Source organism: Rhipicephalus sanguineus, chromosome 10, assembly GCF_013339695.2.
Source record: "Rhipicephalus sanguineus isolate Rsan-2018 chromosome 10, BIME_Rsan_1.4, whole genome shotgun sequence".
Taxonomy (NCBI): Eukaryota; Metazoa; Arthropoda; class Arachnida; order Ixodida; family Ixodidae; genus Rhipicephalus; species Rhipicephalus sanguineus.
The window spans coordinates 66,321,115-66,339,520 of record NC_051185.1 but is presented as its reverse complement, the minus strand read 5'-3'; the positions used below and the strand labels follow the sequence as shown (position 1 = coordinate 66,339,520).

Sequence of the window (18,406 nt, the reverse complement as noted above, 5' to 3'; positions counted from 1 at the left end):
CACATTGAATGGGGCACTAAAATTAATTTGGGTCTTTAAGGAATTGCAAAGTGTTGGTATGCAATAGCCTACTCTGGCTCTACCGTAGTTTGTGCGAGTATGTGGTACTGGAATTTGCCTGTTACGTATGCTGTAGTCATGACGGCTGTGTCCTTCGTCTTTCGGATGCTTGTTTTTATGCATTAAAGAGACAGTTTATAGTCGTAATATTAATGATAATTAGCAGACAATAATGCCAAGGAATGTATAGGGGATGTTATTTGTAATAATTGCGATATAAATGTGAAGAAAGTAATGTGGACGAAAAAATGACTTGCCGCTGGCAGGGACTGAACCTGCGACCTTCGAATAACGCGCCCGATGCTCTATCACTGAGCTACGGCGGCGGTCATCCTCCCGTCCACTTTATAGTGTATATATGAGCATTTAAACCTTGGAGTGTAGCGCCGATCGTAGCCATGGCGGCGAGTGTGGAACACCCTTTTTCTGCCTTTTGGCGTCACGTCGCACGTGATCTTTTTTTACGAGCTGGCAGCTCACCAATAATCCCTCGCATACTACCTGAAGGCATCAAGTCTGCCAGAACGAGACCCTCGCTATGAATGAAGGAAAGAAGATGACTTCGGTCCCTGCCGGCGGCAAGTCATCTTTTCATCCACATTACTTTCTTCACATTTATATCGCAATTATTACAAATAACATCCCCTATACATTCCTTGGCATTATTGTCTGCTAATTCTCATTAATATTGTGTCTAACAAAGCACAACGAACCCTTAAAAGTCATCTTCTTTCCTTAGTTTATAGTCGTGTAACATGGAAGCTTTTAGCATATTATGTTTAATGAATAGAGGAGCAGTGGGTAGTAGGCTTGGGTGCCCACTGAATTTTTCAAAGATCCTTAACACTTTCTTTTGCAGCTGTTCTAGTTTATCATAATTAGTGGTTGTTGTTGTACCCCAGACTAGGGTACAATATGAAAGACGTGAATAAAAATTCGCATACTATATAGCACTCTTTAGACTTAGTGAAATTAACTCTCTTGTAGAAGCATCCAACTGATTCGCCAAATTAAATCGTTAGCCTGCTGACATGCGCGTTCCAAGACACTGTGTCATCGAACCGAACACCTTGAAATTTTCTGATGAAACACGCTGAAGGGATGAAACACGCTTACTACGTGGTATTTGGTTAGAAAGTTAACGAGCCGTGCATTAATGACATTCTCAAATACTTCGGACAAGATAGGCAGAACGGATATCGGCCGGTAGTTCGCTATCTCACTAACAGCCCCACCTTTGTACACGGGGACTACATGGGCCGCTTTAAGATCATAGGGAAATATACCTGTTTCTAGCATTTGATTAATTATAAATGTTAACGGACGGCCTATGATAGAAGCAACGTGCTTAATAGGGATGGGGCGCAGCCCATCCAAGCCAGCAGCGGCATTGTTTCTAACTCTACAAATATAATTCATGACTTCCTGTTCAGTGACCGGAGAGAGAGTAATTGAACTTGCTGGTGTTGAACGCGCGAACACCAGCGCGTTAGTGCAACTACCGCGACGAATCGGAGGCATGTAGTCGCCAACATTAAAAAAAAAACGCGTTCATTTTTGTTAGGGCTTCTGCATCCGTCTTTTCTTGAGCAAAAGCTGCAATGTTAATTGGGCACTTTGCTTTAGAGCTGTTAGATAAATTGATAATTTCCTGCCATAATTTTCTCGAACTGTTGTATATCAACAATTTAGCAATCAACAATTAGCAAGCAGAGATTGATGCTAGGAAAGCTTTGCTTTCTTTAAGTAAGCGCTTAATTTATTGCGATATGATTTGAATTCTGCAAGCTAGACAGCATCACGTGATAGAACGAACCGATGGTACATTTCATTTTTGGTTTTTATTCTTTCGTGCAAGCTGGTCGTTATCCAAGGCTTACGTATCCTTTTGCTTTGTCCAGTATTGCGTTCCAAAGGAAAGTGTTTCCCACCCATTGCTATACCATACTATACAAGGCTATGCTATGGTTTACCCTTTCCCTTCCTGCTTTCTCTGCCCCTCACCCTCACTTGTACTTCCTTTTTACTGGTTAGGAACTACGTAGGACCCCATAAATGCCGTCAAAATCTATGACGTCACGACCTTTTGGTGCGGGAATTTCAAGGTGGCGTCGCAACCGACATTTTATTCTTGCGCATTTTCTCGCCTTCCAAGCGTCTTCTCGCAGCAAGCGTGGCGGTGAATTTTGAAATTGTTTGTTTGTTTGCCCTAAGGAGACTGGCTCATACCCACGAGGGGGATTGGCCACACTGACTATTATATATGAAACTTCAAAAAGAAATAAGTTGGACGACCTCACTCTGTCGGAAGAAAGAATCCTGCGCAATCGACCGGACCAAACGTCACAGAAAAAGGCTGTGCAAGCGCTACTGCGCTTTCTGCGTTCAACTGGTCTCTCAGAACGGCTCTGACTGGAATGTCTTGCGTGTGTGTGCATGTGTGCGTTTTTTTTTTCGTTTTCATTTTATCTCACTCTCTCTTTGTCCTCTTTCCGACCCCTATCCCCACCCCTGTGCAGGGTAGCAAACCGGTCACTCGCGCCAGGTTAACCTCCCTGCGTTTCTTTTTCATCTAGCTCTCTCTCAAAAAGAAATAAAATATGCACGAAACGCGATGTAAATAAAAAAGGAAAGAGTTAAGAAGTTAACAAAGCCATAGGATAACGATTGAAAAAATATATATATAATAATAAAAAAGGGAAAAAAGGTTGGTTTCCGTGGTCGGTATCACTAGCAGCGTACTCTTCCTGTTGCTTGAATGAACTTGTGTAGCGCAGTATAATGGTAATTTACTAATATGAGAAAAATCGTCTTTCTCTTTGTATCCCTTTCAGAGCGCTGCAGAAGGAGGGACGTAACACGTGCCCCAACCATGGGCGTCCGGAGGGGGGTGCAAGGGGGGGCAGCTGCCCCCCCCCCCCCCTGGAATTGCGGATAATATTTTTCGATGCAGTTGCGATAAGCTACACAGCTTGATTAGCACACTCAGGTCCTGGCCTTCAGGTTTTCCATTCAATTTCGCGCGTTACAAACTACTGACTAATCTTGCCTACATGTCATGTCACGGGAGTGAAAGAAAGGCTGCCAGTGCTGAATGCACCCCCCCCCCCCCCCTTGCGTATGCACCCCCCTGCAAAAAGTTCTGCGGACGTCCTTGGCCCCAACACAACCCTCTTTTTTTTTTCGTCCGTGCATTTCTTATACGCGCTAAACATTTCTTGACAACACGTGCTATCAACAAGGCCGACTTCCTTCCTTTGCGAAGCTAACTCCTTTCAATGGCGCTTCTATTCAAATTCTGTAGGTGTGGGACAGCGACGGCTCTGGGCAAAGCTTACATTTATTCTTAGATTGTAAGCGACTTTAGTGAACAATTGACTAATCAACAGAAAACCTCTAGCAGGTATGGGCCACAGAAATTGGACAAACCCCGCTACTCACCGCGGGTCACGAAAGATACAGAAAAAAAGTAAATAAATAAACAAATGTGTAAATAAAAAATTGGCCGTGTATCTGCGTGCTTCGCTGCAAATGTCGTCTAAAGACGATAGAAGAGGCGCTGCGTGAGATATGGATGCCATCTGGCAATACGTCGGGAAACATGAGTGCTGTGTTGCGGGCTGGTAGTCCCGCCGCAGCGGCAGGCGAAGACCGGCGGTGACCAACGCGACCGGTGGGGACGCCGGCCAGCCCAAACAGGCTGTTTGGCGCGATGCGCCGAAGGAGAAGAAACGTCCGCACTCAACGAGTACTCTCCACAAACTCTCTTACTTACACGTCGCCTGGGTAAAACAGGAATGCCAGAGCGGCGCCCCCTGTCATTCGTACAATGCAATACTGAACCGAAACCGAAACACAACATGAGCTTGTGCAGAGGGCACGGAGGAAGACAAGTTTCAGCGCAGTCGCATTTTCAGCGCACCTTAAGAAACTAGGGTTGTAACATTGTAGGGCGAGTAGGGCCAGAAGGACCGTCACGACGAAAACCTGCCTCCTCAGTCGTATTCGCCTGGAACGTTGGTGTGGCTTCGCATTCCCTCCTCCGCTCCTGGCCTTTCCACAAAGCTACTGCCTAAGTACGAAGGCCCCTACCGCGTCCTACGTCAAGCATCCCCAATTAGCTATATGATTGAGCCTGTTCAATCATCTACGGACCGCCGTCGTCGCGGCCGCGAGACTGTTCACGTCGATCGACTGAAGCCGCATTATGACCCACCAGTTGTACCTGTTCCTTAGGTCGCCAGGATGGCTCCTTTTCCGCGGGGGTGTGATTTGTAACATGGTAGGGCGCAGACAAGAACGCCTGCGAAAGAAGAAGACAAAGACGGTTGTTGTTGGCGCTCGCGCTTGCTCGGCTTGGACCGCTGATCGCTTCAGCGTTACTGTCTCAACGTTAAACGCATACCATCAAGGTATTTAAAATTGCGTATCTATGTATTTTCTATTAAACGAACACACCACCTAATACTTACCTAATGATGCTACGCCTCAGATATGCGTAACATTTACTTTTTGATCGACAACGTTCACTAGTATGAACAGCCATACCAGTTCAAGATGGGTGGGCGGTAAGCAAGTGGTTCAACTTTGGCCGGGTGGCTGAATCGAGAGACGTGCCGACAAACAGAAAGACAGAAAGACAGACCAAAATTTAGGCGTTTAGGTTCCCCAAGAAAGACTATCGTCTTTAATAGCCTGCGTGCTGCTCTTATGGCCCACGCAAATTGAGGTGGAACTTTTTAAAGGCTCATATGCTAAATTTAAAATGATATATACGTAAAGAAATGCGTAAATAAGTAAATAAACTAATAAATCCAGATGCTACGTAGCTTCGTTGGTCATTCACCTTCACAGATTGGGATGGCTCATGATTTTTGTTTTAATGCTGAAGCGTTTGAAGAAAGTCGACACCCGGTGTACGCTTGCTATTCGTGGGGCTCCGTAAATCACTACGTAAAACAACTGGCCCAGCGAGCTTCACTACCGAAATAGCTCCAAGTTACCGTACGCACTTATAAGCGATGTATATATATGCAAGCATGTAATATTTGATCGTTCTGTTATTCAATTTGATCCGAATAGTATGGTTCAGTTACAACCAGGGCAAAGCCATCCGAAGGTCAGCGTCTATCTTTGTCTATATCTCATCCGTCAAAAGATAAAAAAAAAACTCTTCCGATCGTCCTACCCACGCGGTATGCGGAATGCGTCACCGTTATCCTACTGCCACACACCAGCACGTGTTGCTCCCGGTAAGCCCTAGCCTCGAAAGCAAAAAAAGTGACTGCGCCCACGAAACACGCATGATGTCAGGACGCTGCCGCGGCCAATAACATCCTTGTGCTAGCGGTGGTCGTGGGAATCCCCCCCAGCACCCCCTTTCAGTCGCGATCTCGTCGGCGTTGCAAGCGCTCGATGTAAAAAAGCAAGCTAGCGTAGCGGCGATGGACAACCCTTTCCAGACACGCGCGCCTTTCTTTCTTTTTTTGTTTATTGAAGCACCTGTCTTGTTTCCCGCTTTCTGCTGAACCTTTAGTTCCGGCGGCAAACCGACACGTGCGACTTTCGACGCTTCACGCACAACGCACACACACACACACGCTTCAAGACTCGCCGCTCGCCCTTACGTCGGCTACGGGCAATCGCGGCCTGCCTGCCGCCTCCTTGCATCGCCAACAAAAAATCAAGTTCCTGTTGCCGCGTCTCCGCTAATGCTTTCTTCCTGTTAGCCTTTTATTTCAAACGTCTCCCGCGCAGCGTCGTTCATTCATCGCACAACGTTCGTGGGGGCGGGGCTAATAGACGTCGCCGTGACGTTCGTAAGACGTCACGAGTTCGCTCGTTTCCGCCGGAAGCGTCGCCGTTCGCCTCCTCTCACTCGGCGTATAAACATGGCGGCCTCCATGGCCGCTCTTTCATTCGCGCGTCGTCTGCTTCGCCGGGGCACTTGTTTCGTGGTGGTGCGCCGGCTTTTACTGACATCCAGGTAGAGTCGCCGTTTTGTTGACTTTTTTTCGAGGAAACTTGGCTCTGGTCGGTGCGGGTTCGAACCTCAGCGGTGCAAGACGGAGCGCTACGGTGAAGGATTTCGCTTGGACCGCAGACGGGCGTCATGGTGAAAAGAACAGATGAGGTAAGCTAACATTGCGTTATGAAGTGTCACTAGTGAGCGTGAATAACAGTGATGAATAATCAGAAATTATTAGGTAATTATATAACATGATAGTATAAGAGATCTTTAATGAAAATCCCAGAGAGGTTAGTATAGTAGTATAAGGTATTAGGTTGGCTTTGCCAATTACACTGCGGTACTGACTTGGGAATCCGGACAATACAGTAAAAAAATGAACACCTTCCTTTCCATTCTAGAGACAAGCGCATGAAATAATAATATCAGGGGTTTTACGTGCAAAAACCACGATATGATTATGAGGCACGCCGCAGCGGTGGGCTCCGGAAATTTCGATCTTCTAGTGTTCTTTAACGTGAACCGACATCGCACAGTACACGGGCCTCTGGCTATTACATATCCATCGAAATGTGACCGCCGCGGCCGGGATCGAACCCGCGACCTTCGGGTGGGTCAGCAGCCGAGTACCGTAACCACTTTACCACGTACTAAGCGGACAAAAAGCGCGCGAATGTAATCAAGACTTCGTTCGTTTCGCTTCCAGCTGTTTGTCCTCAATTTTCTTCCGTTGTCTTTCGTAATCCCACGACGCGAATGGACCTTCATGCTCTAGTGCCCACGTACAAGCGGACGAATATGCCTAACGCTTGACTGCCGTCTTTCGGGAGGTCTGCATTGCTGCTTAGCTTCGAATACATTCGCTGTAATCTTTTCTTTTCTCGCGGCCTTCATGCTTCGGTGCTAACCAGAAGAGTCACGAAAACGTGCGACGGTTTTAACTATTGCATCCACGATCAACACGTGTTGAATGTGGGCTGATAAATACTTATTCGACGCTGCAGCACACCAATCTGCCACTGCTTCAACATTCACGGTTTGCTTAATTTGTGCATACAAAATATTCCATGTGACTACAATCCCGGCGGATCAAGGCATGTGGTTGAACACTTTGATAATAATAAGATCGGGTTTTTTTTGTCCCAAAACCACGATATGATTATGACACACCGTAGAGGAGGGCTCCGGAAATTTTGACCATCTGGTGCTATTTAACGAACGCTGACATCGCACAGTACACGGGCCTCTAGCATTTTGCCTCCGTGGTCGAAGACTTTCGAATTCGTTTTGATCACCGACACGAGAAGTTACCTCTAACGGTTGGTGATCAAGAATTCTGTACATTGTATCCCCACCATAATGGAGGCCTGAAGTCGCACACGCCATCTGGTAACTAAGCAACGGGCACTCTGCAGCCTTTGAACCGCCGCCAAGGCTGCATGACAAATGGTGAAAGACTAAGACTAGCGTGAACTCTTTTTTAACACCTATATAAGTATGTCTGGTGGAAAATATAATGAACCCTTTTTTTACATGAACAAGGCTTCCGAGAAACATGCCGTGGCTGCTAAGCAGGCGCAACTAAGCTGGATAGAGGGCGTGGGTTCGATGCCCGGCTATGCTATAGCCTCATTGCGATGGCAGCAAAGTGCAAGAACACCTCTGTACTCAAGAGTTAGGTGCACGTTAACGAATCCGGACTTCCCCCACTACAAGCTGCCTTACAACCATATCTTGGTTTAGGCGTGTGCAAAACCCCATAAATCATTGTTATATTACTAAAGCTTCCGAGAAAAGCCACATCAGAGTGCGGCGGATCGCCAGTCGACTGACCACTCTCAACGCACACGCCGAACCATCGTAAAATAGCAAGCAACGCACTCCCTTACGAAGGCCAGGCGGCCAGCAACGAGTTATAACAACCTGTTTCATAAGTTCGACGAAGGCCAGTTTTATTTTTCTGTTTTTTTCTTAGCCGGGCTCGCTAATCTGACGCGGGCCGTCACGCGCGATGCTTGAGAAAAAGAAACAGAGGCGAAGATAGTGTGCAGTGTCAGAAACCGTCTTTCGAGCTATTTTTAAGGAATGCGGCAAGAACGAAACTGCGCGATTACATCTCCTGCTTTTCGCAGTGCAAACGTAATGCAGGAGTGGACGAATTTCAAATGCGTTACCAATACGCACTGCCTCGTGGATCTTGTTCTTGTTTATAGCCATGTATGATGACTCAGTGGTCGTCGAGCCAGTGGGGAAGTCGAGAAATTAGCATGCCTGGCACGGCGCTTTCTCGTTTAAGTTCGAGCACTCGATCCGTTTAACGCTTTCCACGAAAACGATGTCGATAGTTCCTTTTTCTCAAACGAAAACTGATTTCAACGAGCCACGTTTAAGAATAGAACGACGCCAGCAGCAGTAACATCGTCATGTAACTTTAGTTCTTACGATGTGAGTGGCTTAGCAAGCCCTTTCTCTCTCTCTCTCTCTCTCTCTTTTCACTGTAGCAGCGGTTGCCTGGCTGTTGCCGAAACGTCTAATTTAACTGATCTCTCCTCGCATAGAAGTGTAAAAAGACCAAGCTTGAAGAACTGTTGCCGTGACACGACGTGTGAAACACGAAACTGAAACCCTTGACATCACACTCGCGTATTACGGCGCTTGCGGTTCCAAAAGCGAAACCTCCACTTTCGTTTCTTACAGTAACCAACCACTTGATAAATGATGTCGCTTTCATATAGTTATGAAATAATACTTATGAGTATGAAGTGGTTTGCAGTGTTTCAAGTTTCATTTAGTGTTCCATTACAAGAGGCAACCCAACAAAGTTGGAAGAAAGCGGAGTCGTACTCGGAAGAGGACAGCACATGGGCGTCGGCAGTGGGATACAAAAGAGACTCGCTCTTGCCCCCCCCCCCCCCCCTCAAAGCTACACCATCTTGACTTCTTCCGTCAGCCCCGCCACGGGTTTCCACCCCCAAACACAAAATCTTGCCGACACCCATGGGATAGGATGTATGGTATAATGTATCTGTAACTATAATGCGTATGTTAATGGCTGAGTCAGATTTGCTAAGTTTTACAGCGATTGACCACAAAGGGGTTCGCGTGTTTCAGTACCAGCGCGCGCCAACGTTGCCAGCGTTTAGCACCAACGGCGCTAAACGATAGTAGCACGTGCAATACCGCCGACTATAGTTCAAGACGGGTACATAAATTGGAGAGAAATGTCAAATATGGCGACGCATTTACACGTGCCAGCGTTGGCCATCTGTAAAAAGAGACAGGTCGCTATTCGATTCGGACTGACTCGATTGCTGTTGCTGGCGTTTCGAGGATGGGGACGAGACAAGCGCGGGGGAAACGGCGCGCTTGACTGGAGAGTTACATTGCCCGCTTGCGTTTGGTCAAAACAACACGTGTACGCACCCATCATTCAGAGACTGGAGAAAGGTGCACTTCGGAGGAAAGAATGAATGCGCTGTCAGAAGCATGCAAAGCAGTTCGCCAACCCGACGCGTGCTCTCGAGTCGTGCCGTTGGTGCGCGCGATTCGGCGCATTGTCGAATTCGCCATCTTGTCATCTTTGGCTTGTACACAGGCGTCCACTGTTAAAGGGAACATCGGAGCGTGTGGCCGTGGCGACAGCTCGGCACGACCGCTGGCCAGCGGCTGCAACGAGTTTCGCGCAGGCGCATTGCGCGCTGTGAGTCGTGCTCTTTCGTCGCCTGCTGCCGTCTGCTTCAGCGAACCGCTGACGCGACGAAAGAGCACCGGGCACGGTGCTCACTGCGTCTGCTCGGATCTCGTTGCAGCCGGCGGTCGTGCCGAGCTGTCGCCACGGCCACACGCTCCGATGTTCCCTTTAACAGTGGACGCCTGTGTACATGTAGTGTTACGTTCTCGGTAACTGGCTCAAAGCGCGAACATGGTGCAATTAGTGACTGAAAACCACCAATAAATATTCTTTGGATATGGTTTGCTATAGTGCGAGAGGGCAAAGTTACTGATTACAAAAAAAAATTCAACAAAAGCTCACATAACCTCCCGCTAAAGGGGACCATGAGGCGACGCGAAGCAGCGTTTCGGCATGTCGAGCCCGCGTTTCAGAGGGGGAGTTGAGAGGGGGAGGGGAAATGGGGAATGTAGAGGGGAAGGGAGAGGAGGAGTGGAGAGGGGAAGGGGGAGAGGAGGTGTGGGGAGAGGGTTTGCGCATGCGCAGTAAGGGTGGTTACGCCGCACACCACCACTCACCGGATTGAACTCCGCCATAAGATGCTTCACATCTAAAATCAGCTTTTTAAGCAGGAGATATGGGAATATTCATTTATTTCATGGCTAATGCTTCTCTGAAGAGTGTTCCTAGTGCGAAAGTTTTACAAAAAGAACGTGCAAGTGCCTCAATAAGAACGCGTACGTTAATGAAATGAACCTCGTTCTCGCGACTTACGACCGCCACCGTGGTACAGCCTTTACGGTGCTCAGCCGCTGGCCCGAAAGACGCGGGTTCGAACCCGGCCGCGGCGGTCGAATTTCGATGGAGTCGAAATGCTGGAGGCCCGTGTACTTATATTCAGGTACATGTTAAAGAGTTGGTTAAAATTATCTGGATCCTTCCGAACATTCAGAAAAAGACTTCTAAAACAAATAAAGCTGATGCGAAATGGATGGTCATTGGATAAATATGATATCGCAGAATAAGTTAATTCAGATAAGAGAAGAATAACTGTCAGGGTAATTAATTAACATTAATTGAATGAGTTCATTGAAAGAACACATGGTTTTCTTGTGAGCAGCTGAGATTATGGAGCCACCTGGCGGAGCACGTATCAATTACGCTCTTCTTTCTACGAGGCATCTGAGGACCGCTTCGCAGAGTGACGAAACAAACTTAACTCAAGGAATATGTACACTAACGCTGAGGTGCGAATGCCAGTACCAGACACCCAATTCAAGTGTTAGGGTCCCCTCCAATTTTTATTCTCACGACTTAAAGGGACACTAAAGAGGAACAATGCATTGGTTTAGATTGATAAATTGTTCTCTGAGAACTCTAATGTCATTACTTTCAAAGTAATAGGTTTATTTATTAAGGAGAAAACCAAGTTGAAAGTTTCATTTTCAAATTTCGCGCCGAGAGCTCCGCGTGTGACGTCACGGATTTCAAAGTGAATATGTCGTATTTTAGAGACGTTGGCTCGACAAAATTTCCTGAAAATTGGTGTGTTAAGTCTATGGCCCCCTCAGAGGACAATGTACTTCATTTTTACTCACTAAGAACTACGTAGGCCCCAGCTAGACGCCGTCAGAATCTATATGACGTCACGACGTTTGGTGCTGGAATTTCAATGTGGCGTCGCCACCCGCATTTTCTTTTTGCGCGTTTTCTCGCTTACCAAGCGTGTTTTTGCGGCAAGCGGGGTGATTTTGGAATTGTGAAAGAGTGATCATCTAATATACCTACCAAAAATCGTTTTTCTCTTTAGTGTCCCTTTAAAAAGCTACGACATTTCAGCATCGCCCACTGACACTCTACGTCTCTTCATCAGTGAAGTTCTGGCTTCACCGTGCAGTGGGTCACTGGCCAACTTTGCTAGCCCTCTCCGTGTTACGCGACAGCTAAATCTGAGAGGTGTGTTGTAGCAATAGTCCGCGCGCTCCACAGCGTGACGGATTCGACGAAGCAGTTCGCAATGGCGTGTCGTTTGCCGTCGTTCCATTAGGGCTCGCGCGGTTCGTTTCGGTAGCCCCCGTAATTGTGCGCAATTACGCGTCGGGAAAGGAGAGGGCCTGCACCACAGAAACACACACGTATAGGCCGCGAATGTGTACCAGGTTATAACAGCCTGCCGTCTATAGTTTCTTTTCTTATTCTTTATTGGGTATGCGCTCCGCGTAAAGCGTCAGCAGTTGTGCTCACATGCCCAACAATTAGGTGACAAGCTGAAGCGTGATTCACAGCCCTCTTTTCCTTTCTTTTCTTTCCTTTTTACTGCATGCAACTTTCTTGCGGTTTGTCGGAACATTGACTCAATGACACAACGAAATCTAAAGCAGCAGCCACGTGGAACGCATGTCCGGCGCCGGCGCGCCTATTTCGCGCTGCACGGTATAGTTTATTACAGGACAGTAGGCTATATACGTGGGGACTGTGAGGACGTCTATCTTCTTGCATCACACTACTCGTAATCGCTGCAGTAATGAAAGGTTAGACAGGTTCCCATCGGTCAATACGAACGTCTGTGCTTAATAAATGTCTGACTGAAGCAACGAAATTTATCTCGTTTGACAGAGAGATATGTAGAAAGGTATCTGCTGAAGTACAGATAATCCATGCCGCCTTAAATGCAGGTACCTACGGGCCACTCTGCACAGGTGGAACGAGGTTGATGGTATGGAAGGCTCTAAGGTCTTTCCCTTCAGTTCATAGTCGGCGTTTGCTTTGTTCTCGTTGTTCCCATGGCTATATATAAATCGGTGTTTTCAAGCTTACATTTAGAGATACGAGTTCCGCAGTGTGTTTCGTTCGTCTGACCTCTGGCAGCTGCGTCGATGTTATTGCTCGCAACGCTGACATTCTAACTCAGACGAGGAAGTTTCGCCGAATGTCCAAGATGTTAAACAGAAACAAACAAACAAAAAAGGCGCGAAAACATTCAACGTTGGCGCCCTAAGGTCATCTAATCTATCTGCCAGGCATCGCCCATACTGGTCGGTCTCCCAACAGTAAACATATAGGTGGAGGCACCTCACTCACTTGCTCCCATATCTTATCGGGCCCACTTTCGATTGTCGAGCCCCTTTCACGTATTGCGTTCGAACGCTCTTTGTAAACTGGCGCGCGTCGTCGTGGAGGCGCCTGTGTCGTGACTAACACAGTGATAGGAACCGAGTTTCCATCTCACTGCGGATTTTCCTCCGATTGAGCGCTGATAATCTGATAACGAAGTTCCTGATATTGAGGAAAGGCTTCAAATGACTCATCTGTTGCACCAACTCAAGGCATAAGGGCGTGATAGTATGAGAAAGAAAAGGTGAAAGATAAGCAGTCGAAATGGAGGCGGGGCCATGTGTGTCGGTAAAGGTGTGCAATGTTCCCATCAATCACTTCAACAGCCTCTCCGTTTATCTTTGGAAGACTATCACACCCCGGAGCCTTGGGTGGGTACAATATAGGTGGGCCGCTACATAGAGGCACTTCCTCGATAACAAAAGCTTCGTGTTCCGCCTTCCCTAATCGACAAAATGGGGTGACTATAGTGCAAATGGTGAATCGGTGGGGTCAAAACAGCGTGCTTGAAAGATACAAGTTACTCAAATAACCCAGGTACAGCCAAGCTAGAAACGCACTCGCACGCGCGCGCGAGAAACAGTAGATATTGCCGACACATTCTGTGTATCACACATAGACAAAAAAGAAATGTATTGGTGTTGATAGAGTGTGAACTGAAGAAGAAAAAATAACCTTCAACACCTGGGACAATAGGTGATGCATAGATAAGGGAAAAAGGAACTACCGTGTTTGCTCGCACTGTAAACGCACTTTACTTTTGCGAAGAAGGTTAGGTCAAATTGAGAACAGGGTTCGCCACGTGGCGGGGAACAAAACTTCCTACACAATTGTTTCACGAGTTGAGATTGATTAGTTTCGACGCAGAACCCAAGCAACAATGAATAAGGCCGCGGCACAATGGTGAATGGCTGAATCCTCGATTTTCAAGAAATTCAGTGTTGTCGACGATAGTTTCTGAAATAATCGAATTTGTTTAAAGAACAAGCCTCCCTTGAATGGCTACCACAAATACCCGTATACAAGCTGTAGCTATCGTTAGCTATACCTTTTGGCTAGTCTCGGCTACTGTTATTACACCAGGACCATTGTCGAATTCATTCAATCAGTATGCAGTGATCGAACTGCCTATCAATTTTGTGATAATCGACGGCGTTATCCAATCACTTCTAGATACAGCAAACAGATGCGGATGAGCGCCATCCCTAGATGACAGGCGCGTGTTTTCCTTACGCGAACCAAGAAGTGGGGTTTCATAACGCAAGTCACTAAAATGCGATAAGTGACCAGAGAGGCCGCAATAATAGGAAAGCTTATTTCACAGAGCGACAGAGGCACATTGAGCGTATCTACCTATCTAGCAGCCATGGGCGTCGGCAGGAACAGGATATGCAGGACGGCACAACGAGCTATGGAAGGAAAAATGAGTGGCTTGAGAGACAAAAAGATCTCGGTGCGGGGCAAATGTTGTAATATGTGGAATATTATAATAAAGTGACATTCAGACAGACTTAAAGGGCATGCAGGACCGATAACCGCGGTAGTAACAATAATAATTGGCGCGGTGGCAAGCGAAATAATAGAAACGCGGTAGAGAATTGCATAGAATTATGGGGTGTGATATCAAACCAGTAAAATTCAGGCATGACGTAGAGCTCGCTAACAAAAAACCAGGGTTGTACGAAAGGTAGTCGATAGAAGTGTAGTCTTATTACAGTGAACGTAAAGCAGGATGGGGAACGCCTTCATATATGTTTGAGTGGGATAAATTACGAGATATACATGTCACGGAGGAATGCAAACAAGACGGACATTCAGCTAGGGACAAACGGAGGCTTGCAGTGGTGTTAAGACTCCGGACGAGGGATGTCTCTGGAGGCGACGTTTCGATAAGAGGGCTTGCCCGCGTCCCAGTCGAAACGTTGACTCTATCGCATTAAGGATAAGCTATACAGAGATAAATAAACAATGAAAAAATGTGGATCAATCGCCCACGTCGTGAAGAATAAAAAGTCTACTTCCAACAGCCCGAAATATTGTGAGGGATAAAATGGAGGGAGTTCTGCTAGACCGCGTGGGCTTTTGTTACGTGCTTTTGCACTGGTGCTTTAATTCCAGAAAAGACAACGTATTTGTATATCTGTCGATGAAAGCAGCCAATTCGAGTAGTCCAGACACCTTACCAATTCGACTTCAGTCAAAACAAGCTGCAGACATTGCCTTTCTCTTTGTGACTAGAATAAAGATGGCATGCTCGCACCACAGGTAAATACGTTCTTCCGCGAATGTAAGCAGATCTCTTACGTCACGTGAACTTCTGAGGAGACAAATGAGAGGGCAAGGTCCTTGATTATTTGTTTCGCCTTCCTCTCTCGCCGTCTCGTGTTTGTCTGAAGCGTCGCGACTCACGAAAGTGGGGATAACACGCGTTCCTTTCTTTCAGTAATGAGCCCCTTTATAGCCAAGATGAGTGGTGTTGGGTCAGCACCAGCCAGCAACAACCGGCAGCACACGATATTTCTCCATAGCGTGCAGGCCAAGCCAAGCAAGAGAGTGGAGAGCGAGCAGGTTTTTCCCCCGAGGCGGTCGCCGCGGGCGTGCATTGCAGAGGGACCGCGCAACAGCCATACACACTTAAGGGCCAGGAAGAGTGAGGTCAAATTTCGACGTCGGCGCGTGCGAGGCATGCTTCTTGATAACTTTATTTTGCTTTCGCATCCAAACTCTTTTTCTCCCTCATTTTCGTCTTACCCTCCTCCTTTCTCTCAGCCTGGGCAACCCTTTCCGTAATGGTCCCTTCTTCAGTCTCTATCAGAGACACTGCCATTTGCAGACACGTCTTGATGCCTTTCCAGCTCACGGTCAAAGCTGAGGGCTGCTCGCCACCTTCTCCATCGCCAACCCCCCTGAGTTGGTTTGACCCCGTATAAGCGTCCGGCAAGGGCTGTAGGGGGCAGGGGGGGTAGTGGTAGTGAGAGAGTAATTGTGACGTAATGCAGACAGCAGTCGCGATTTACCTAAGGGAGGGTTTCAATCGAGACGACAAGTAGTGTTGTTCGGGCAAAGCGGAATGTAGACGGGACGTATTTCTTCTTTCTTTTTTCGATCGTCTTCCCTTCTCTTGGGTTTGCCCCACCGTGCGAGACCTGTCCAATCTTCTTTTTTTTATTTTTTCTGCCTCCACAAATGCGTGCAGTACAGAGCAAGTCCAAGGGCTCGACCGTCCGGTCACGAGTGACATACCACTTATAACTAGCTCGTTACCTTGTTTCCCTCTCTCTCTTGTCTCGTTCTTCGGGTCACACTGGCCAAACACTTTGTGTCCCCGAGGCTAATTAGCACCGGAACTCTCGCTTGAGTCTTTACTATTACAACTCTAACGAGACGCGCGTGCCATAACAACGTCATCACTATCGTCTAGTAAGGGCAACACCTACGCCTTCCTTACTGTGATCTTGTTCTGGCTTGCATACGACAGCAATGCCTTGCTTGTTTGTCTTTATTATACAATGTAAAGTATAAGTATAGCGGCTCCAAAACAATGACCCCCCCCCTCCCTTCACTCCTCCATATCCAGAATACAGACAGGCTGGCAAACATAAAGCGACGAGAATGCAAAAGAACTCAAGAAATAGCTTGGGGTCCTTACGGAATGTGGGCCCCATTAAGATTACTCTCTATTACTTTTCTGTCTATTAATTCCACTCTAAACTCTCTGTCCACCCCCCCCCCCTTCCCCCCGCCATCTTCAGCAAGGGAGAATGCCAAATGTCCATCGTGTATCAAAGAAACAACACGTTTCTATACCTGTTCTCATCGTACGATCGCTTGCACCGATTTGCTGCACGCAAGACGTCCAAGAGAGAGGACAGCTCATCTTTAGTTAGCATGGAAGTTGGATAACGCAGACTTAAGTGAGTGGAGTCGGTATCGATGTAGCAACTTTCGTCTCTGGGCCGAGTAAAATCGTAGCCAGAGGAAGAAAAATAAAGACGGGGCGAAGATTTCGCGGTGTAGGTAGGGCAGGGAGTTCTGTAATGACGGTGGGTGCGGTGAGCGTCGTAAACAGTGCTCGACAGGACTCTCTGATGAAACAGCGTCGATGTCTTTCGGATTGCTCGCGTAGAAACCCGATTGGTGTACTTTTCCAGTCTCGAAAACGTGACGGAATGTCAAGGAAAAAAAGAAGCCCTGTTATTTCGACGGCCGTAGTACGTCTCTTGTGTCACAGCACGGTAATCACAGCACCATGTATTCGTACGTGTAACTCCAGTAGTTATGCTCTACCTTGTCTCACCAATTTTAAAATACAGTGCGGCGAAAGCTACGCGTTGCATTAGCCAATAACCAACGTGGAGTGAACGAATTGGCTTACCCATAGTGCGATGGTGTAGCCAGGAAGTTTTTTTTTTTTTTTTAGGACCGGGGTTTGGAGAGGCGGAAACTAACGCACATCGTTTTGTGACAGTTAAAAATTTACTGCTTTTGAACCGAACGTATACTAAGTTTAAGCAAGTCCTTGTGTCATTCAATCATTCCTATGAGTGAATAAAGTGCCACTCTCACGACTACCGTAAACACCTTGATGGAAAAGGCGCACTGACAGACACGGACTCCAGAAAAGAAGGAACGACGGGACTAGCGTCCTCTTGACTCCATGTTTGTTAGTGCGTCGTTCCTTTAAACACACGCCAGCTAGACTTAATGTTCGTTTTGTTAGTGTACGCACGCCCGACACCGAGTTCCTCGTAATATTTGTAAGAAACTCTACTCATCTAGCTCTCTCCTTATTTATGCGCTCTTGCAAAAATTGACGATGGAAACCACCTCAGAGTTGGTCAAATGGTTATATCGTGTGCCTACATTGCGGGAGGCACTGGGTTCGACTCCCAGCGCCACCGGCTACCTACCGGTTTTTCCAATGAGGAGAGAGGTACCCCGGCCTTGCGCTCGGAATTGTGTTTACGCGTATTTCGAAAAGGTGGCCTCTCCTTTCCACTCCCTTTCCTCCTCCCCCCAGCGACGCTACACTGGGTTGCTGAAGTAAGTGCCTTTCCAATCCGCAAACTACTACTAAGCGAATTTTTGTTCGCACGGTCCGGGAGGTTATTGAACAACGTCAGTTTTTCTACTCCAAGATTCACGGAGTTGTAGCAATCAGCGAGATAAATGTTTCCCCATTATCTCGTCCCATTCCCAATGCTATGTGTTACCCATTTTCGCTTTCCATGGCACCGGAAAGCCCTCGGTAACAGTCGCTGGTTTTTGGTTTCTCGCAGAGTTCGGGGGTTGATTCGCTGTCGACTTCGTGGACAGCCGACTCCTTCCCTGACGCTTCTCACGAGGCAAGTAAAAAGAAAAAGCAAAAAAAAAAATATCGTCAGTCAGTCGCTTTGCTCAGTTCTGCCTCCTACTACATGCAACAATCGTGCAAGATGTTGCATGTAGTATGTGTACGCTCTCCATTACAAGCAGTGTTTGTAGTGTTCCCGCAGTTTCCGTAACGGAAATAAACAGCAACAATATGAACACTAAGCTTTTTCTGCATAAACTACGCAGGAGGAGGGATGGAGACGCGTATTGCAGGGAAAAAG

At 47.2% G+C, this 18,406-nt stretch overlaps 1 protein-coding gene across 1 annotated transcript in view; it reads left to right on the top strand.

The window, feature by feature from the left end:
* Positions 1–5,973: 5,973 nt before the first annotated feature.
* The window catches only part of LOC119372048 (sodium-dependent proline transporter), a 53,481-nt gene continuing 41,048 nt past the window's right edge, over positions 5,974–18,406 (top strand). Inside the window, exon 1 of the mRNA XM_037642488.2 lies at positions 5,974–6,193. Within this exon, the coding sequence (XP_037498416.1) occupies positions 6,173–6,193 (21 nt within the window). The 5' untranslated portion in view covers positions 5,974–6,172. The remainder of the gene's footprint in view (positions 6,194–18,406) is intronic.